The sequence below is a fragment of the Typopeltis vanoorti genome, chromosome 9 (assembly GCF_054136105.1).
Source record: "Typopeltis vanoorti isolate ZY-2024b chromosome 9, IOZ_Tvanoo_1.0, whole genome shotgun sequence".
Lineage (NCBI taxonomy): Eukaryota > Metazoa > Arthropoda > Arachnida > Uropygi > Thelyphonidae > Typopeltis > Typopeltis vanoorti.
This window is the reverse complement of record NC_143557.1, coordinates 11,554,024-11,577,551: the sequence shown is the minus strand read 5'-3', so window position 1 is coordinate 11,577,551 and position 23,528 is coordinate 11,554,024. Positions and strand designations below refer to the sequence as shown.

Sequence of the window (23,528 nt, the reverse complement as noted above, 5' to 3'; positions counted from 1 at the left end):
ATGGAAGGACTGTATTTAAGTTTTGTAGATCTGAAAAGATCTTTTGTAGATATGAGAGTCCTGAGAAAGATTAGGGGCATGAACAGATGCCATCAATGGAAAGAGCAGTGTACAACTGCTCCAATTAATGCAAAAACGCAGCTTGTTCACCAAGATGGTCGCTGACCTTCCATAGAAGATAGCACCATAAGAAGATCTGGAAAAGGCATATGAAGAAGTGCCAAGAGAGAAGCTATTCAAAATGCTACAGTTGTATGGTGTCAATTTATTTATTTCATATCCAAACACAAGTGGTACAACATTATTTACAACAAATTAGGATTCATTACAAATGAGAACAGCTTAAATTTGATAGGTGAATTATACAGGGAATAATAAGTAAAATATGAAGAAAAAACTATACATGTTATATATAATAAATATGGTGAGATATTCCTCCAGTATCTTGCACAATCAACTGCTCTTTCTGTGCAGGATATAAGGTCCTTCTTTGTGCAAGGTCATTGAAGAAAGGGACAAGAAAGAAGGTGTTCCATGGACCGAGTTGTTCCACACTCACAATTATCTGGTCCAGTGAGGTAGTTCTGAATGTTCTAAATTTGAGCCTTCCCAAGAAATCTGTAGCTTCCTGTTGGCTTCCTTATTGTTAAGGTGGAAAGGGCCAGCCTGGGTTTTCAAGGGGTTTGGTTTTAATTGATTGCTGTACTACGTGGTTAGATTATTTAAAAGCAAGTGATAGAGTAGTTTCAATGAACTTGAAATTTTTTGATTGAGTTGCTATGGCAAGGTCAACAGCATAGATAAAATTTCTAGTTCCTGGAAAGATGAGATGAGGAGATTGTTGACGTAAATGTTGAAAAGTAATGGTGATAACACATTTCCCTAGGGGAGGCCATTTTGGGGGGGATGCCAGCAGCTCTTCCTACCCCCCCCCCCAGGTCCACAAAAAAGCATCTGTTTTCCAAGATGATTGGATCAGAATAAGGTGATAGTTTCTAGTTATTCTGTATATTTTATTTCTGCGTGTGAGATGGTTTATGGTATCATATGCTGCAGTTAGGTCTACAAAGACTGCTCCTGTTGCTAGTTTTTGCTCATAACCATTTTCTATATATTGAGTGAGGTTGAGAATTTGTGATGTACAGGATTTGTCTAGTCTAAAACTAGCCTGCTCAGCAATAAGATGGGGTTCAATTAGGGGGTTATAGCCTATTCTAAATTAATCATTCATAGAGTTTGAAGAGGTTGCTGAGTAGTGATATAAGTCTGTAATTTTTTGCTTTGGTTGGAGTTTTCCCTGGTTTCAGAAAGGCCACCACTTTACCAATTATCTGGAGGCTTCTGAGGCAAGTGTTGTATAGTGTTAATAACCACTCTTTAGTTCTGGATCCAAAATGTTTAATTTGTTCATTACAGATATTATTATTATTATTTCCCAAGACCTCATGGAGTCAAAGACTCATCTGGGAGGTCCTTTTATCACACACACACACAGCTCATCATACTGTGCTTAGAACACATTCAAACTCCCTGCAAAGACCACACTCTCAGGCAAGGCATTCCAATCATTTACGACTCTGCATGAAAAAAACCTGCCTCTCACTCCCCTACTCACACCTTCTTTATACAGTTTCCAGGGATGACCTCTGGTTCTCCCCCGATCTCTCACTGTTTTCTGTAGAACTTCTCCAGCATTGATCCTATAACAACCCCTTACCAACTTGTAGGTCTCTATCATATCTCCCCTCTTCCTCCTGTCCACCAGACTCTGCAAATTGCATCTCCTCAATCTTTCCTCATACTCAACATTCCAGAGGTCAGAAACTACATTAGTCAATCGCCTTTGGACCCTTTCCAACATCTCTTCATCCTTCTGAAAACCAGGTGACCAAATCTGGGCACAATAGTCCATGTGTGGCCTAATCAAAACCTTATACAACGGAACAAGAATCTCCCTACTTCTACAAGTCAGTGTCCTCCGCATCATTCCCAGAAGCCTTTGTGTTGTCTTCACAATTTTGGCTATATTATTATTATTATTATTGTTCCGGGAAACTCCAAGGAGTTGACAGACTCATCGAGGGAGGCCCTAACATCATGTCTGGAACAACTATTCAACATTCACACAGTATCTATCATATCTTGCCTTGAACTCATCCACGGTCGTAGCACCCACAACAGACTCTGGAAGCTTATTCCACTCATTCACCACTCTCCAAGTAAAAAACCTAGCTCTAACACCCTTGTCAACCACGCTCTTGCCCAGCTTCCATGCATGGCCCCTAGTCCTCCCACCACCAGTCATATTTTCAAAAATATCTTCTGGATCAATCTTATAAAAACCCTTCAGTAATTTGAATGTCTCAATCATATCACCCCTCCTTCGCCTATCGTCCAATTTCTGCAACCCACAAATCTTCAACCTATTCTCATAAGGTTCATTCCACAGACCTGCTAGCATCTTGGTCACTCGTCTCTGGACCCTCTCCACTTCCTCCCCATCACGAAGAAACCCTGGTGCCCATAACTGGGCACAGAAGTCCAGATGGGGTCTTATCAAGGCTCGATACAGAGGAACAACAACTTGTTTGTCTCTGCATGTTAATGTCCACTATCACCCCCAGATCTCTTATTTCTTCCACCTCCAACAATGTATCCTCACCAAGCATAAATTCTGCATCCCATCTTTGTTTTCCAAATTTTAAAACCTTACATTTTGCAACATTGAACTCGCATCCCCATTTCCGTGCCCAATCACTCAATTTATTCAAGTCTTCCTGCAAGGTCACAACATCCTCACTACTCTTCGTGGTTCGTCCCAACTTTGCATCATCTGCAAACAACTGAATATCTCCATCCAAATCTTCACCTATATCATTAACATACAAGTTAAACAGTAATGGCCCTAAAACAGATCCCTGAGGCACTCTGCTAGTGACTTTCCTTTTCCTCGACATCGCTCTCCCATACACAACTTGTTGATACCTATCAGACAGCCAATCTCCAATCCAATGCACCAATCTAATATCCAATCCCATCCACTCCAGTTTGACTATCAATTTATCATGAGAGACTTTATCAAAAGCCTTTGCAAAATCCAAGTATATCACTGTGTATCCTTCTCCTCTGTCCAAGGAAGCAGTTACTTTATTGTAATAAGTAAGCAGATTACTAAAACATATCCATCAAAGATGATACCATTGTTGTCAACCCAACTCTGGATCCTAGTTCTCACAAGCTTCTCCAACAACTTAACCACAACACCTGACACACAGATAAGCCTATAGTTTACTGCTCGAGTTCGATCACCTCCTTTATGAAGTGGCACAATCTTGCCCTCCTTCCACTCCTTAGGGACTTCACCGAGTGCAAGACTCATATTAAAAAAATATGTCAAGACAGGTGTCAACTCCCTGGCACATTCCTTCAGAATACGTGACGATATTATATTATCAAGTCCCACAGCATTATTAACATTTAGTTTACTCAACTCTCCATACACCTCTTGCTCACTTACAATCAGTCTCTCCTCTCCATCATTTACTGCTCTCAATCTCTCCATGAAGTGACATTCACAAGATTGAAAGACCTGTATGAAGTGCTCATTAAGTATCTCCACCGCCTGCAGATTTCTAGGTTTTAATAGGTTTATGGCAGCATCGAGTTCAATGAGTGAAATCTAAGTTAATCATATTTTGTTCCTCACTTGGGGGTTCTAAGTATCTTATTTTTTAGGGAATTTTCCATTCAGCAGCAGCTGGTGAGCAATTTGATTAGCTGTTACCTGTGGATGCTCATATGGCTTAGTGAAATACTTCCTAATTCTGTTGATAAAGTTCCATGCCTTTCTCCTACTATGGGTCATATCAAGGGCTTCTATTTCTTTATTCCATGATCAACACCTTTCCTCTGCCATCTTGAAACATAATATTTCTCCTGCTTGGATAGTCTCATCTGAGAAGGGGTTGGTGTTGTAAAATTGTAAGTAATTAGCATACTGGCTTGTATGTCACTAGTATGGAATGTAGTTTGTGCAGCATCCTCAGGGGGGTTTTGGTGGAGATTTTCCTTAGTATTTTTATGAATTCGGAATACTCTTGAGGGCTTGGAGGGACTGGTTCTATGGAGCGGTCAAGATCTTCCATGAAACCCTTAGAATTAGCTTTTTTGAAATTAAATCTGTAAGGGACTGTTATGCATGATGGCTGGACTGAAATGAAGCATTATAGGTCTATGTTGGATATTTTTGAGCCAACAAATATGAGGTCAGGGTTATAGCCTCGCTTCCATCTGCCACTGTTGAAAGATGCAGAGGTTTGGATTATGTATCAGGTTTAGAGAAAGGTTTTCAGCCCATGTTTCAACAAGTTCTCCATCTTCGTTGGACTTTGTGTAACCCTAGTTAATACGATGGGTGTTAAAGTCACCTAATACAACATTCATCATGCATGCATTATTATTGAGGGGGATGTCAAGGAAGGAGATAGCTTCTCGTGGTTTATAAACTGAGGTGATTGCGATATTTTTAAATGTGATTGTAATAATCTCAATGTTTTTGATATTCGTTGAATCAATGGACGATGGAATTAAGTTTTCTTTTATAAATATTGCAATACCATATTTATCATGGGATATCTCTTTGATAAGTTTCATGCCATGGATGTAAGGTCTTGCGGCACCTTCTCCTCTGTGAGTTTCTCGCAGGAAAAGGGGAGATATGATAGAAACCTACAAGTTAGTAAGGGGTTGTTATAGGATGAATGTTAGACAGATTTTACAGCAAATGGTGGGAGATCAGGGAAGAACCAGAGGTCATCCCTGGAAGCTGTATAAGGAGGGTGTGAGCAGGGCAGTGAGAAGCAGGTTTATTGCATGCAGAATTGTGAAAGATTGAAAGATGCCTTGCCTGAGAGTGCAGTGTCTTCAAGGTATGGTATGATGAGCTGTGTGTATGACAAAATGACCTCCTAGATGAGCCTTTGACTCCATGTGGGGTCTTGGATAATAATAATTTGCCCAAACATTATGGGAAGGGTCACTACCCAGACCGGTTTCAACCTTTATTTAGGTCTCATCAGTGGGAACCAGACCGAGAAGTGATGCTAAGGTTGAAGTAATGCAGAAGTCATATTTTAATATATGAATAGGAAAAAGATGTCACACCTTATTATTAAAATACTCTATGTTAGAGATAGTTGTTAGAAGTTTTTTCACTTGGTTATTCTATAAATTAAAGATACCAAAAAAGTATATACAGTACTTGATTTAATCCTTTATCCAAGTTTCCCAGATTATTTATCTCCTTGTCCACTCACACAATACAAAATGTGTGATGTATTTCCAACCACTGATGGATGGGAATTAAAAAAAAAAAAAAGTTAAAGCCAGATAATCTAGAGTGAGAGTAGACATGAAGTTAACATTCAGCACAGACAATCAACACCACTATATTGAGAAGATCATATAGCAACAAGAAAGAGTTGAACAAACCACATCTGTTGCATGGGCAAAAGAAAAATAACTAACTAGTAGTTTATTATTTTTTTGCAATCTATAAGCAAATCCCAGAATTGTAGTTTCTGTTAATCATTGTCTCTGTAGTTTAGTTTCAATAACTAAAGTAACAGCCATAGGCATGTCGTGGTTAGTAGAAGAAAGAAAATATATTATATGATTGACAGATATAGGAGTTTTGAGTTGTCATTTTTGTGGACAATTGAAACCTGCTACCTTCTTCAGAAACTATATCAAAAAAGTTGCATAGTTTCAACACTATTAAAAATTCCTATCAGATCTGTGTTCTCCAGTATCGTTATCCTCCATGAAGAACAAACTAGAAGAAAATATTGGAAGTTTATTTTCCACTTGGTTAGACTATAATAAATTTAGTTTTTGTGGACAATTAAAACCTGCTAGGTTTCAATTTCTTCAGAAACTATATCAAAAAAGTTGCAGAGTTTCAACACTATTAAAAATTCCTATCAGATCTGTGTTCTGCAGTATCATTATCCTCCATGAAGAACAATCTAGAAGAAAATATTGGAAGTTTATTTTCCACTTGTTTAGACTATAATAAATTTAGTTTAATCCTTTACTCAAGTGTAGGCAAACAAAGTTTGTGCCTGAAGTAGTTCAGGACTGAGGCAACTCGTAGTAAAGGTGGACCAAGCTCTCATCACTCCTTGTCTCAGTATCTCCCATAATGCAAAGCTCATCTCCTTGCAGACATGTATAAAGCTATGCATTAAGGGAAGGGCCACTACCCAGACCGGTTTTGACCTTTATTGAGGTCTCGTCAGTGGGAGGCAGACCCAGAAGTGGTGATACTAAGGCAGAAGCAATGGAGAGGTCATGTCTGCAAGGAGTTGAGTTTTGCATTATGGGAGATACTGAGACAAGGAGTGGTGAGAGCTTGGTCCACCTTTACTACAAGTTGCCTTAGTCCTGAACTACTTCAGGTGCAAACTTTGTTTGCCTACACTTGGTAAAGGATTAAACTAAATTTATTATAGTCTAACCAAGTGGAAAATAAACTTCCAACAGCTTTCTCTAAATCCAGAGTAAATGAATAATAAGTTGGTACACTTTTTGGCAACTCGTATAAGTAAATATGACCTCTCCATTGCTTCTTCCTTAGTATATCACCACTTCTGGGTCTGCCTCCCACTGACGAGACCTCAATAAAGGTCGAAACTGGTCTGGGTAGTGGCTCTTCCCTTAATGCATAGCTTTATACATGTCCGCAAGGAGAAGAGCTTGGCATTATGGGAGATACTGAGACAAGGAGTGATGAGAGTTTGGTCCACCTTTACTACAAGTTGCCTCAGTCCTGAACTACTTCAGGCGCAAACTTTGTTTGCCTACACTTCGGTAAAGGATTAAATTAAATTTATTATAGAAGAAAATATGTTAGTTTGAATAATCTTAACAATTAACTACTTAATGAGATGCAAAACATGCAGAAGGAAGAATTAAAGAAAGAATTACATAGTTATGGACTAGAGGAAAAGCTAATTCAACTGCATATTAATTCACTTTGAACATATTGGGTATTGTTATGTGCTGGTGTGTAAATGTGTAGGTAAAAAAAAATTTTTTTTGAAAATAGTAATTATACACAAACTGACCTATAATACATGAATGTTGAATTGTTTGTCGTGCATCTAAGTTTGGCCAGGAGCAGTTTCTTAGCATGTGGTTCACCTACCATTTGTGTTTTTTGCTTTCTTTCCAACATTGACTTAGCTGACAGGCCTGTTTGGCCAGGTGGTTAGTGTATCACATGGGTGGCAACCACCCAGGTAATCACTTTATGGCCATTCTCACCAACTGGAGGGAGATTTGAGACCTCATTTATAATAACATCTTCTGATAAGATGATCAAATCCAAGATCATCAATTCTCATATGCCCTGTGTTACATACTGCCTGAGGTTGTTTCCTTCAAAACTCAAGAAACTCATTTTCTTTACTTCCAATTGCTGTCTCGTCATCCCAATCTATATTGCCATAATTAAAATCACCCGTAATGATCATCCTTTCCCATTCCCTTGGCTAATTTGCTATAAATTTTCTGGTCAATACCCTCCACATGTCTATAGCAACATCCAACAAAGTATTTCATTATGTGCACCTGTATCTCATGCTATACTGCCTCAAAACCATTACCACTATATCCCTCGTACATCTCTACCCTGTATGAACGTAACTCTTTTTCTGTCATCAATAGCACTCATCTCCCTTTTTTTACCCTTTCAAAATACATCATACCCTTCCATCTCTTTCCTGTCAGGATGTCATCCTCATTTAGTGATTTCATTTCCCTGGTTTCTAATACTCGTAGCATTCATATACAAACATAACAGCTCATTCCTGGATCCATAAACCAGTTTTACTGATACAACTTGTTAGATGTGACTTCTCCATACTTCCCTCGAGCCATTTCTTCTTACTCATACCAGAACCTTCTTCAAATCCAACTGTTTCCCCTTACATCCCAGGTCATCCTCTTGGGACATCAACCTTTATTATTCTATGTTCCCTGAGTCTCCCTGTATGTCTTACACTCATGCTACTCAATTCTTCATTCATAAGCACTACTTCAGTCTCTCCTTCCTTACTCTCCCACTCTTTCACATTGCTTCTTAATTGCTGAGATTCATTCCCTGCATTCCAGCAGCAGTCTCTCCAAAGTCATTTGGAGAGACTGCTACTGATGGTTTTGGTGAGACTGAGTCTTCCTAAAACCTTTTATCCAACTACTTCCTGATATCCAATCTTACATTCTCCTTGTTCCCGGTCGAGTCATTTGTTCTTACTCCTTTGCTCACTTACTCCTTATATCCAATGCCTTAATCATTCTGTTCATTTTACCTCCAGGAAAACAATCCTTGTGCATCTTCTCATTTACCCCACCTCTAATAATCAAATCACCATTCATTGCCACTCACGAGTCTTAGGTTACCTTTTTCATACCGACATCATTTGTTTTCATCTTCTTCACTGTTCCATAGAAATTCTCAATTCTCTTCATTTCATTCTGCAACTGTTCAACGCAGCTTTCAAATCTTGCATCCTTTTTCACTATCATTCACTCTCACTATATTATCACTAGTCATACACGCTTGTTCACTATCAACCTCACTTACCATTAATTGCACTCTGTATTTTTAACATTGTATAAATTATCACCTGCTTTATCGACTTTTTTTCTTGCTATCTTTTCTGCACAATCTTAACTGCTGTTTCAGTTACGAGGCTTTGTTCGCTACTCATATTCAAACTATTTCAACTCATATTTAAGCAAGTCTCATGGTTCATCAGAATATCATATTTCCTACATATCTGCACTCATTCTTTTCTCTTATTCAATCTCTCTACATAAATATCCATGACATCTTTCCACATATACATAATACATTCATGGCACCGTACCATTTTTGAGAAATCTACTGTTTATTTGTCTTCTGTGCAGACCTACACAATGATTTGCCTTTCAAAGACAGTGTTCAAACTTGAGAGCTGGGTTAGAAATAGAACAGCTGATCAAAATCTAAACACCACAGATATGAGAGTTCTGAGAACAGCTAGGGGAGTGAACAGATGGATTGTATGAAAAATGAGAACATTAGGAAGGAACTTGATATTGTTAGCATTCAGTGGTGGGTGAGCAGAGCTAATCTCAGGTGGTAGGTCAGTTAAACAGAATGGAAGAGGAAAGATTAACAAAACAAGTGACTTTTGCTTAGATGGCAGGAGGAAGATGAAGATCTAGGTGAATTGATACAATAAGAAATGCCCTCCATCCATCTATTCATTGTACATCAGATGTTGTATGGTCACTCAGTTGCTTGGTGATGTGCCACACCAGTCCATGCGAGGTAGTCCTGTTGTATGCTTTTCTGAAGGCTTCAACTCTCTGAAGATCAGTCATTCCAGATGCACCGTCCATCCATCTTATTGACAGTCTACCTCTTCATCTTTTTCCAGGATCATGCTCAATTGCAGCAAATTCAGAAGAGAAAGACCATTTTTAGAACCTGCAGCTGCAGGTTCTAAAAATGTTTAAATCCAGTTTACATCCAAGACCACCAACATGTGTCCACAGAGGGTGTCCCACCTATTTAGGCAACACATGGACAAAAGGCTGAAGTTCTTTTTTGTGTGTCACAAGTCTGATATTGTCCTCCAATATCACACTTGTGACAGATGAAATAATGGAAGAATTAACTAGTATTTTCAATTCTTTCTCAGCACTGTTTCACTCCATTAAGCCTCCAAGATCAGGTTCCATATTCCTACAGTCTTTCCTTTTTTTTTTTTAAAGCAGATGAGTAGTGGTGTAGACATACAAGAATCAGAACATGGAGTTTCTATTGGCCACAGAATCCTTTCAATTAGAACAACTTAAATTTTTCACACTTAGTTCTTTCAAATATCAGAGACTAGATTCGAAAAACATTATATAAAGCTCTTTGCGATCAAATTCTTTAAATCATGATGATAGTTTAAATTTTCAAAATTCTGAGAAATGCTGTCTTTAAAGTCTCACTAATATTCTTAAAATTATTTTTAATATGTATATGCATGTTTTACACAAAACTCTATATATATATATTTGTTCAAGTTTTTCCACTTGGTTATACTATAAATTAAAGATACCAAGAAATTATATGCTTGGTTTAATCCTTTATCCCTTAAGTGTAAGCAAACAAGTTTGTGCCTCAACTATTTTCGGGACTGGGGCAACTCGTATAAAAAAGCTAATGACTTCACATCACTTGCCTTAGTATCCCATAATGTAAAACACATCTCCTTGCAGATTTGTATAGTGCTATGCATTATGGGATACTAAGGCAAGCGATATGTAGTCATTAGTTTTTTTATACGAGATGCCCCAGTCCTGAAAATAGTTCAGGCGCAGACTTGTTTGCTTACACTTGGATAAAAAATTAAACCAAGTATATAATTTCTTGGTATCTTTAATTTATAGTATAACCAAGTGGGAAAGCTTCCAACAACATTCTCTAATCCAGAGTTTGGCTACTCGTATATGAAAATATGACTTCTGTAATACTTCAAACTTAGTGTCACCTATGGGTCTGGCTTCCACTGACCCTCAAGCAAGGTTGAAGCCAGTCTAGGTAGTGACCTTTTCCATAACGTATAGCATTATACATGTCTGCAAGGAGATGTGCTTTGCATTATGGGATACTAAAACAAGTGATGTGAAGTCATTAGCTTTTTAATATGAGTTGTCCCAGTCCTGAAAATAGTTCAGGTGCAAACTTGTTTGCTTACACTTGGATAAAGGATTAAACCAAGTATATAATTTCTTGGCATCTTTAATTTATATATATATATATATATTTATTACTATTATTATTATTTATGGACTGAATTGATAGGCACAGTTGAGGCAGTGAGTGTGTCAGAATTGGAAGATGTAGCATTGGATGTCTGCTTTTTGCAGATGACCTAGGCCTGCTTAGCTCTTCCACAGATGACCTCTTTGAGTCCATATTCACGAGTGATGTAAAGTGGGACATAGAGCTAGATACTCGAATTGGCTCAGCAAGCGCAATTTTGCGGGAGCTTGGCCATTCAGTAGTATTGAAGCAGGAGTTAAGGCAAAGCTGGCTGTCTTCAATACAATCTATGTCCCCATCCTCACCTATGGTCATGAGAATTGGGTAATGACTGAAAGAATGCGGACATGAATCCAAGCGGCTGAAATGAGTTTCCTTCGAGGGGTTGCGGGGCTGACAAGACTCGACAGAGTCAGCTCTGCAATTCGGGAAACCCTCAATACTCAACCACTGCTTCTCTGTGTTGAGAGATCACAGTTACGTTAATACAGGCACCTGGTCAGAATGCCACAAGAGAGGCTCTCCTTGCCAAACCGGGGGGGGGGGGGGGACGCCAAGAACTTGCTGGATAGATTATATCCAAAACCTTGGGTGGACACGTTTGGGAATCCCACCAGAACACCTGAGCTTGGTGGCAGAGGATCATGACCATTGGAAGTTCCTCTTGCAGCTGCTGCCCCCACAACCCCAATTAGGAAAGGTGTGCCTTGAAGATGAATGAACGACTATTATTATTTCAGTAACCCTCCATGGAGTCAATACTCATCAACAACTTCACATAAAAAATTTACTGATCACACCCTTCTTTATGCAACTTCCAGGAATGGCCTCTTGTTCTTCTCATCTTAACATTCACTATTTTTATAATTCCTTCTGTAGAATCCCTGAACAAACTTGAAGGTCCATCATACTCCTCTCTTCCTCCTCTTCAATCCCTACTCCCTCCAATGCTCTTCCATAACCAATACTCTAGAGTCCAGATATCACTTTGATCATTCATCTTAGGATCCTCTCTAATGTTTCCACATTGCATTGAAAACTAGGTGACTAAATTTGAGTACGTCCACATGTGGTCTAACCAAAACTTTAGCAGAAGCACCACCACTTCCTTATCCCTACATGTCATTGTACTATTTATCATAAAAGTGTAAAATTCGATGCAACATCATAATTCTTACAATGTTTAATTGCATCGATTTTACAGGCGTCACATCTGAAATTCAAAGAATTTTAAACTTGTATATAATAGATGTAAATAATAATATCAGCCCAGAAAAATTTACATGATACTGTAGATAGAAAATATACGAGTGTGTATTTCAAAAGAAAATCCCTTAGAGAGCAGAAAAATGTTAGAATTACCTACATAAGTAATACAAAATGCCCATCTGTAGAAACCCCAAGGAATTAAACATGCTAAAATAAAGTAAACAAGTATCTCAAAATAGAAGTTTAGGGGCAATTACCTTAGAGTTCAGAAGTATATTTGATGTATCACTTGGTATAGGGTAGAATGGAAACCCATTGTAACCAAAGCAGTCCGACACCGCAGTCAAGGTTGATAGCAGAGGGGGCGGTATACATCATAACAGCTATGCTTTTTCAGCATAGCTGTTACGCTATGCTGAAAAAGGGATTAAACTACACTTCAGGGAGATAGAAGTCAGAACTTTCTAGAAGGAAAGGAGTTAGCACATGATAGGTACAGGGATCTCAGACCTTAGTTCAAAGTTTGCACGGAAATATTTGGGATCTAAGAAACTTCGCGCAAGGTCCAGAGAAGTGAAATAAAAAGGTCAGGAATGGACTACATACGATCCCGGATGAAGTCATGGAGGGTAATCAGACAAAACCTTGTAGAGCAGCCCAGGACCAAGATGACCCTACATCCGAGTGCCTACTACGCCGAAAGATCGCGCTCCAGCCCTGTGAGTAATTCCAGAAGAGAACACAGTGTTCATGATGCATCTGAAGCGATAAAGCAAGCCGTAACAATAGAGGGGGGATCCAGAATAAGCCCAAAGAGAAGATATGATTAAAGTGCTATTGTGCCTATGAAAGAATTAATGTGAGTTGAATTTTTTTGTCGAAAACTTTCTCTTAATTTATGATGTGAAGGACTGTTTCGGATAGACTGAATTCATAGGATTGAAAGATGTAATAGATTGAAAACTAATTCGTATGAAGTAAATCTGCTTTTAGAATAATTGAAAAGATGTTAATGAAAGTTTAAGCTTGTGTTGTATTACATTGAAATGGTTTAAAAGAGCTGATAAGAAAATTATAGAATTTTGAATTGTAATGGTGTGAAAGGTTGATTGCTAAGTGAGTGTTACATTCTTTTTTGTGAAAGTTAGAATTGGAGATTTTTACTTGTCAAAGCATGATAATTCCTAGATTGTAAATGGGCTGATAGTTATTTGATATACAGAATTAATTGTTTGATGATTTATGTATTTGATGCGTATAACATGCCTGAGAGTTGTTCTATGTGATGTTTAAAATTTTGATGCTTAGCTTTGAGAGAAAATGATAGTTATTTGATATACAGAATTAATTGTTTGATGATTTACATCTTTGATGTTTATAACTTGCCTAAGAGTTGTTTTATATGATTTTTAATCTTGATGCTTAACCTTGAGAGATAATGATAGTAATGATAGTAACATCATTTAAGTGTATACATTGTATTATTGTCTAAGTGTGAATAAACATGTTTGTTTTATTTATAAGAAGTGCTTTTTAGCAACTGCACTGTTCCCAAATAAAACGATCCTGTAAGCGGGAAAGAAATTAAATCTTGGTGTGAATTTTAAGTTAGGAGTTAGCCACGACTGTAATTAACTGTATAGAGGTGCTTTACTGGGGGTATAATTAATTTCTTATGCCAATTAGAGATTTTTAGTGATGCAGTCTGGAATAATCAAATAAATTTCTAGAAATCTCAAGTATAAGTTTAATATACTGAAAGTGGAGAGAAGGAATTAAGATTAACTGACTATATAGAATGGTAACGGAAAAGGATAAAGAATAATAAAGGTAACGAATGAGAATATAGAAGAAAGTCTAAAGAAATAGACAGATAAAAGGAAACAGAGATTTTACAGAGGAGTAGAAAACAGTATAGAAATATAAAGGCGCAGTAACAGAAACATAACCAAAAATATTAAAAAATAGATAGATATATGAAGAAATCGATAGACAGATTTAAGATAAAAATATTACAAAAGCATTATGATGTGTAGTCTTTGCAACACTTACAATGTGCCCTCAGAACTTTAGAACCTCAGTCCACTGTCCACCATCATCCTAAATCTCATTCACCTCCTGAAATACAGCTCTACCAATACAGTACATAGTCTTATATCTCTGTATTCCAAAGTGTAACACCTTGCATTTATTAATATTAAAACTATGACCCCACTCATCTGTCCAAGCTAAAAGTCTGTTCATATCTTCCAGTAGAGAATTAACATCAGCAATACTCCTGATAATTCTCTGTACTTATCTATCATCAGCAAACATTGAAGATCCTCAGTCAATCCACATGAACTGAGGCATGCCAGTGGTCACCTTCCTTTTATGAGACAATGCGCCATCATATGCAACTTGATACTATCTTTCAACAAATCTGTTATCTAATCCCATCTTCTGCAGCTTATACACTAATCTGTCATGTGGTAATCTAACAAGTTCCTTTGCAAACTCCAAGAAAATCACTGTATATAAATCTCCCTTATCCAATGCATTTGTCACCATATCATAAAATGTAAGCAGATGCTAAAACAATAACCTCTTTCACAAACCCTAGCTTATATCCATCAACCCAATCCTGTATTCTATTCCTAACTAATTTTTCCAACATTTCTGATCACAACTACTGATATTCAAGGATCAGACAACAAAGGTAACCAGCATTGTAAGGAGGGCAAAATCAGATTGAGAAGAAATTAGCCAAGCAGACAAAAGGAAATACCAGGGTTTTTTCATTTTGTGACAGGTAGTAGGAAGAATGACTATGGAAGGAAAACTTTAATGGATAGAGAGATAAGAGGCAGACAAAATTGTTAAGCTACTGAGTGACCATTTTGAAGCGGTGTATCTTCCAAGTGAAGATATTGTTATGACAGAAGTGACAGGGACTGATGTGAGAACAGAGGTTGATGAATTGGAGGTACTTAGGATGTTACAGAATCTGAATGCAAATACAGCTGTGGGATTGGAAGGGATATTGTCTTGCATTTTAAGAGAGTGTGCAGGGTGTTAGATCTTGAATGATGGCTCTATCAAGAATAGAACTGCTCCATTCGAGATTTAACAAGAGAACAATATCAAGCAAAAGCACACTTGTACTCTTGGCAAAACAGACATAATATGTGAAGATGCAGATATTAACTTTGCTTAAAAAGGAATTAAAATATAAAAGAAGAGGTTGAATCTTAAAAATTAAAATGAAATCGAAGTAAGAAATAAATATTAAATTGTACTATGTTAAGGTTATTTGTCTAAAATAGATGGAATCTTAATTTGTCAAAAACATCAATGTTAAAATATACCATGTATAAAATTGTGTATCATTGTGTGAACGAAAGTTCAAAGGTTGCAGTTTGACCATCAAAGATGACGTAACGAGCGATGAATAGGCATTCGTGGAAGGCGCAAGAAATTCGCGTTCCCCGAAAAAAGCAATGCGCGTACAACAAGGAGGTGACGTCACTCGGTGACAGCAAATGGGAAAGCAGTACGTTCATAGACAAGTTTGGAGTGCAGAAAGAGGGCATTAGAATGGGGTTTAAAACATATTCACATCGTTGAGAGGGGACTTTTTGCTTCTTTTTACCTTTTTTCTTCTGGTTCCTGTGGTGTTCCCTGGTCGCGTGTGCCCTCCCCCCATGGGTCTCCTGTTCGAAGTTCCAGAGCGGATCAGCATGCCTGATATCCGAAAAGACATGTGAACACAAAGCAGCAGCGTGTTTCCCATTGCTGAACGACACAAGTCGAAGAAATTATAGCACGAGATGATGGCAGTTTTTGAGTTTTAGACCATCGGTGTGGATCTAACTGATGAGAAAGCACCAAAGGATTCCTTTGAAGGTAAATCGTGTTAGAAGCGGCGACGCGAAAAGTTCGTAAGCCTAGAAGAAACAAGTGGCGAATTCGGGACAAGCATGTGACTCCCACGTGGCAGCATTCCATTGTATAGAGGGATAATCTATAACAAAGAACAGACGGAAGGATTGAGAAATCATCTAACAAGGTGGTAATGTACAAATCTCCTTTTTATGTGTTATCTATTGGTGACAAAGGTGTAAAATGGACAGAGTTTAGAAAAGAAGAAAGAGAGAGAGATTTTGAGACAGTTTCCTGTGTATGTTAGTCGAATTGGACTGATAGTCTACGTTCATAAGTTGTATAGGCAAAGTTTAATGTGTATGGGTCGTTAGTAACAGTAATCTAGTTTAATACCGACATCCATGTTTGTAATATAGATGAACATGAGATTCTCATAAGTGTGTTTGAATAGCCTATCTGTTTGATTATTATTACCCTGCTTTACTTGTATTTTAGTATTAACCTTGATTTGCTTGATTATATGTGTTGTTTAAATTGCAATGTCTTAGATAAATAATAAATATGTTTTCCCACATATACCTGAGTTTGTCTGAGTAAGAGATTGAATTTTACCACTCACGAAATTATCGAACCTAAGTTTAGATGAAAGAAGGGGAATTTAAGATTGTCAAGGCCATGACTGTATACTGAGAACTCAATCTACCTAACTACTTAATCTATATAAAGTATTACTTGAATTCTGGGAAAGTTTTTTCGGATAAGAATTTCTAGCCTAGAGTTCTGACTGGTGCAGCATTAACAAATAACTTTCTTCAGAGCTCGAAGAAAGAAACGGCCCCAGAAAGTCAGTTTAGAAGCCGACAGGAGTTAATTCACACAATGAATTAATCAATATAGTGAATTAAAGTGAGCAAGTTTTGAGTTAGAATCAGGCAGTTAAAAAGATTTCATCCCTGTATATTCCCTTTGATTATAATCAAAGGGAATATACAGGGATGTTATTGTAATTGCTAGATACTGGTTCCTGGGCCTCAGTAATTACTGAAGATTATCTTCAAGAAATAAAATCCAGTGTATGGCGAGGTATTTCTAAACTAAAGAGAGTGATTAGATTATCAGGAATCTCAACATCAGAGATACATGTAACAAAGAAGGTTAGAGTGAAATTGTACTTACCTGAATTTAACATGAGTGTTTGGCAAGATTTGTTGGTCCTCCCTAAGACATCTCGCCCAAGTGCACAAATCATCTTGGGAATAAATTTTCTAGAGAAGTACAAATTCTCATGCGACTTCTCTCGTAATGAAATTCTTTATGGGAAGAAAACGGTCAGGTAAAGGGAGAAATAATAATGGAAAGAAAGTTAGGGAATCACATCAAGGCAGAATGAAAAATGAGACTAACATCACATAAAAGTGTACAGTCTAAGAGGGATAATGAAGAATGTATAGATAACCAGACTGGTTCTTCATTAACTTCAACATCCGAAGACAACAGCCAAACTGAGACTTACCTCATATCAAGCGTCAAAGTAGTAGAGGAAAATAAATTAGTGGAAAGTAGTCAGAGAACAATCGCTGTGAATTTAATTGAGAGATTTGAAAGATCTAGAGCAGTGGTTCCCAAACTTTTTCAGGCCACCGCCCCCTCGAATCCATAACCTCATCGTCAGTGCCCCCGTGTCTTACCCGAACCCACCCTACATTCAGAAAAGCAATTCACACAACCCACAAGGAACGGTAATAACATTTCAAAAACAAATATTAATTTATAATTTAAATTTATTTTAAATCCAAAAAAAAACATTTAACTTTAATAGCAACTTTACATTAAAATCTAATAAAACATTGTATTATAAGGCTATTCAATAGCAGCTATTGACATGAATATTTTGAAAATCCTTAATGGGACTTCATGGGGACATAGTTTTCCTATGTCTGGTTTAATATAACTTAGCAGTAGTCTTAAATCTCCACGTTGAGTTATCTGGAGTCTTATTCAAATTAAGTGGATATCGAATCCAACATTATTTCAAAGCCGAATAGAAAAACTACAAGAGTTTCAGTGAAACTACAAAAGTTTCATACCGAATATAGAAACTATAAAAGTTTCGGCGGATCCAAGCATAAGCAAACCTTTCATGACAGGAGCAACTCGTAGTAAAAGTGGAGTAATACTGATCACAATCCTTAGTATTTCCCATAATGTAAAACACATCTCCTAGTGGACATGCATAACATCATACATGTCTGCTAGGCGATGTGTTTTATATTATGGGAAATACTAAGGATAGTGATCAGAGCTTACTCGATCTTTACTATGAGTTGCTCCTGTCATGAAAGGTTTGTTTACCCTTGGATCCACCGAAACTTTTATAGTTTCTATATTCGGCATGAATCTTGTAGTTTCTCTATTCGGCTTTGAAATCTCTTTGCAGAAAGAGCAGAGATCTCTTTCTACAACCAGAACTCTTCATAAGATTTCTTAAATTTTGGCATCAGCTCAAAGTCATTTTGCAGCTCAGTTAGTTCTTCCTCCATGGTTCCCACTACCTCAATATCGGAAAATGGATTTATTATCTAATCTGGAACTTCCAACGAAAGTAAATCCTTGATCTACTTGCCTTGTCAGGATGTACCTTCTTCAAATGTTCAATTATTCTGGAAGGCTTCATGGCAGCTGCTGGTTTGTTGGTGCTGGTATCCATCCATATTTTAGGTATTCAAAGCTATACTGCCTACATTTCTTCTTTGACGTATCTGCATCTGCCATTTCTATTCTGGAACATGCAGAAATAAGCGTACATACATATTTGAAAGCAGTTTTTATAAATAATAATCTTTATCTTTATATCCTCACAATATAACAGAACCTATAATTTGCCAAGCTGTGACACAACACTTACATAGCTAAACGCTTCACATTTTTGTTCAGTAAATAAGAATATGGGAAAATACATTATAACACACTCAATACTATTAAGGTAAAAAAGGACCACTTCAGAAATTACCAACAAAAAACTCGAAAAATGTCTTGGAAAACAACAACATGGAAAATAACAATAATAATAATAATCAAACAGCCACAATTGATTATTGCACATTTCAGCATTTTGCAGCACACCTTCAGCGCCCCTGCTGTCTGCTTGCCTCTTGGCGCCCACCAGGGGGCGGTACCACCCACTTTGGGACCCACTGATCTAGAAGTTCCTTTAACAATTCAAGATGGAACAGGAACAGAAGATGCGAAGTAAATGTACAATCTAAGCGACAGTTTATTTATGCCCACTTCTTATGTTTTCCTTTCAGGCTCAGAAAAGTATTAAGTGAATTATTAGTTTTGAAATTACAAAGAAAATAAGTCTAAAAATGGGAGCAGAGCATGGGAGTTTTTGTGTAAGAACAAAGATGATTATATTGTGTCTAAATATGCCATAGTAAACAAAAAAAATTCCAGACAGGATTAAGAAGATTAGAAAAAACTTTTGTGGTCAAAATTCTTTCCAGAAAATGTGCAGGAATGGAGTTAAAAGAATTTTTTTTTTTTCGAAGAGGAAACCTTTGTTAAAATTTGACTAAAAGGAATTTTTATATTAAAATACCTTTTATTCAGATTTTACAAGTATATTAAGTCTCACAGAAATACTTGTAAATTAATAAGAAAACTTAGTGTAATTGAAATTAAAATAATGTTTTTTCTTTGATTTCAAAAGTTTTTGTGTAAAAACAAAGGAGATTATATTGTGTCTAAATATGCCATAGTAAACAAAAAAATTCCAGACAGGATTAAGAAGATTAAGTCCTGACCTGAGGCTACTGAACATGTGCAGTGCGATATTACACGGGAGTCCCATCTAATTGCACCGATAGACGTGGGTGTCGGGTGCAGAAAATTAAGGTACTGAGTGGACGATGACGTCTTATAAAAGGAGTTGCTGAGTCGAGTTTGGGGCTTTTTGATCAGAGTCGCAAGTTTTTTTTGTTTTAAGTAGTCACTTCCTGGGAGATCGAGTTCCAGTCCGGAGTGATGTTCTATCTGCAGAGCAGCAAGTCACATGGAGCTTCGATGAGAGAAATCGGACTTGTGCCGGTTTTAAGGTTAAGGTAAGCCGCAAATTCGGGATGATCGTTAACGACAGTAAGTTTCGTTGGAGTCGTAAGCGATGAATAGTTACCTTATTCGGAGATCTGTACTCATGATGCAAAGCACAGAAGAACGATACATCGAAGGCGAGTCGAATTAGGAGGAACCAAATGCCGATGTTCAAAGCCATAGCAGTCAAGTTGTCCACAAATACTGAAGAAGTAGTTAAACTAATCTACAAAAGGGATGTCCATGTACAGTAACGGAAACTACAAGGAAATCAGCTTTAGAGGGTCTGACTTCCTAAAAAGTAAGAACTTTCCATTATTTTACCTGAGAGAACTATAGACTGTGACAGTGATTTCAGTTAACGGAATCGTTTTAAAGTTAAAGATTACAGAACTTTAGACCTTTAGCCAACATTTGATTTAATTTACTAAATGTAAGAGAAAGCTTAGATGAATTATAATGGGAATCTAATTGCACTTAAATTTGTAGTAAATCGTTAAGGTAGAAAATTTTCTTATGGATAGTAGGTCTGAATATATGCGAGTTTCAGAAAAGAGGGAAAAAATTCTAGACAAATAATGCCGATGAAATTCAGATGATTCTGAGAATGATATTTTAAACTTTTATTGAGTTGTTAGACATAGCTTACATGTTAGAGATACATCAGATCAATTTGTGTCATTTTTGTAATTCTTAGTAATGAATAAATTGTTTTCTTGTCAAACAAAAGTAACTTGCCCGATTTTTAATTTCAATGCACTACTCATAAATACAAAACTATGTGTCTTAAGGGAGATATTGCCATGACTGCAAAGTAGAGAATATTTGAAATTTTTGACTTAGAGACTAATTGGGAAGTAAGGAGCAGTGTATCATACTGGGTGTTTTATTCTTCAGAGGGAGATATTTCTCTTATCCTAGAATTTTGGTGGTGCAGCTGAATAACAAATAAATATTCCAAAATTTGATTTAGAATTAACACCAGTAAATCAGACAAAGAGATTGGCTCCAACCCAACACTATTTCTTGTTTGATAGGCTGCCCATAGCTAACCTGCTAATGCTGTTAGTGGGTTAGCTATGGGCAGCCCTCTATCCCCAGTCTTAGCTAACATTTTTTTAGAAGATTTTGAAAAGAGAGCTATTTCTGTAGCTACTTTAAACCCTAAACTGTGGTTACGCTACATTGATGACATCTTCCTTATCTGGGAAAATGGTTTGGAGGAACTTCAAAACTTCCTAAACCATTTAAATAATCAACATCAGAACATTAAATTCACTTCAGAACTAGAGATTAACAGCGTTCTCCCCTTCTTAGATCTAAAGATCAGTAGATCACCTGACTGTCTTAAATTTTCAATTTTTCGAAAAACCACCCACACTGATAGATATTTGCATGGCTCTTTTCATCACTTCCCTTCTCAGAAACTGGGCATCATCTCCACCCTTTCCCATTGAGCAAGATGTCTCACTTCCACAGAAGAAGACCTACAAACAGAGCTTAACTTCCTGAAAAATACCTTAAATAATGGATATTCATCTCGTAACATCACTAAACGTTTGAGACCACGCCAACAGCCTCGACAAGAAGATGAATCCAACCCTATCACTCATATACAGTTACCATTTATCAGCTCTCTTACCCCAAAACTATCTAGGATTATGAAGAAATTCATCATAAAGCCCGACTATACTACTCTGCAAAAACTTTGTTCTTTTCTGAGTTGACCAAAACACAACCAACTGCATTTTCCTGGTGTTTATAAAGTTATGTGCGACTGTGGTCAACCTTATTTTGGCCAGACAGATAAATCTGTTTCACTTCGTCTTGAGGAAAACATAGACGTGACATCTCCTACAGTAGAACATGAGTGAGCGCCCTTTCCAATCATGTGCTCTTCTCCGAAAACTCTAACTTCGAAGAACGGCAACACCAAGTTGATTGGGACTGCACAACCAATTTATATATATGTAAGGATGAATTTGAAAGACGTGTTATAGAATCAAAAGAAATAGTTCTGGACCCTTCACATTTGAACAACAATCTAAGCTACAATTTGCCTGATTCACATAGCGCAGTAATCCAATACTGGCGCTCTAAAATTAGCTGTCACACACATTCTACTCATGCCAACAGTAGCACGCAGTCACCTATTCAAATATGACTGTTACTATTCTGTTTCTTTTTATTAAGCTAGAAAGTCCATGTTTTTTTACAAGTCTTATATTATTTCTTGCTCACCTGAAGAAGTCGGAATACCGACGAAACTAGTCGTGATTTATTAAAGATTTTTGTTATACTTTCTCGGGTTCTAGTCAGTTAAATTTTAATCTTTTATATATATATATATATTTATGCAAAATAATATTCCTTGTTTACACTTTAATTACTCATAATTCCCTTGCAGCAGAAATCGGTCAAACAAAAACAGGCAAAGACAAATATAAAACAAAGAAGAAAATGAAAAAGAAGCAAAAAGAAAATAATGTTACTGAAGGGAAAAAACAAGTAAAACACAAAAAGAATTGGTTTTAATAACTACATACTGTAAAAATACTTAATGTTTGTTAAATTTATTGTCAGCATTAAATTAATGAGTTTCTATTTTTTCACTACAGAGTAAAGTATTTCTTTTATATTACTGTTGATGTAATTGTTTAAAATTGTCTGATTTACTAAGAAGTTTAATATTATATAATACATTTTTTGCAAAGTGTATGAATTTTGATGCCTGATGTAAAAAATCTTAATATTTTTGTTACTGATAGATGCAGAAGTGGTAATTTAGCTATCAGGTATATACAGGGTGTTCGGGATAAATTTGACATATTTATAATTAATTATATTTTTCCGTAAGTTACATGTATTAACACACACTTCTCTTCATTTAAAAGTTTGGACCCTTCTTCATTCATATACAAGATGTCAGAAAGGATGGATAGCTGGAACCCACCTGAATCATGCAAGAGAATAACTTGTATCATGATGATTCGTGCCCGCCATCAAAATAAGGATATTACGACTGCTTCCCAATGCTCCCTGAATACAGTAAAAACAATCAGGCATGAACTAGAGACTTGCAATGGTGACTACGAGGATGTAGCAAGAAGAAAGATCCCTAGCAGACGATCTGATTGCGTTCGTACAGCAGAATTCCTCGCAAATCTGCAGGAACAGGTGTTGAAGAACCCTGGCATTGGAATTCGGGCTTTGTTCGTGGAGTTGCTAACTGTAGTCAAGCCCTGGATAACAAGGGTAGCCAATGGTAGGCCGTATGTATGGCAGCAGGATTCGGCCCCTTGCCACACCTCTGGGAAAAGTCAAAAATGGTTGTCTGAAAATTTCTACGACTTCACCAGTCCAAATGTTTGGCCTCCAAACTCCCCAGACCTTAACCCCATGGATTATTTTGTATGGGGCGCAGTTGAAAAAGACACCAATCGCACTTCCAGTAATACAAAAGCCCAGTTAATGGATAAAATTAAAACAGTTTTTG

At 37.0% G+C, this 23,528-nt stretch overlaps 1 protein-coding gene across 2 annotated transcripts in view; it reads left to right on the top strand.

Annotated features, from left to right (window-relative positions):
* Positions 1-23,129, top strand: part of LOC150102885 (uncharacterized) — a 269,877-nt gene extending 246,748 nt beyond the window's left edge. The window contains exon 7 of one of the 2 annotated variants that reach the window (XM_090397856.1): positions 22,443-23,129. In XM_090397856.1, coding sequence (XP_090253982.1) covers positions 22,443-22,567 — 125 coding nt within the window. In that variant the 3' untranslated portion in view covers positions 22,568-23,129. Of the gene's footprint in view, positions 1-22,439 lie in introns of both variants that reach the window. The other variant, XM_090397855.1, reaches the window with a different exon arrangement.
* The last annotated feature ends 399 nt before the right edge of the window (positions 23,130-23,528 follow it).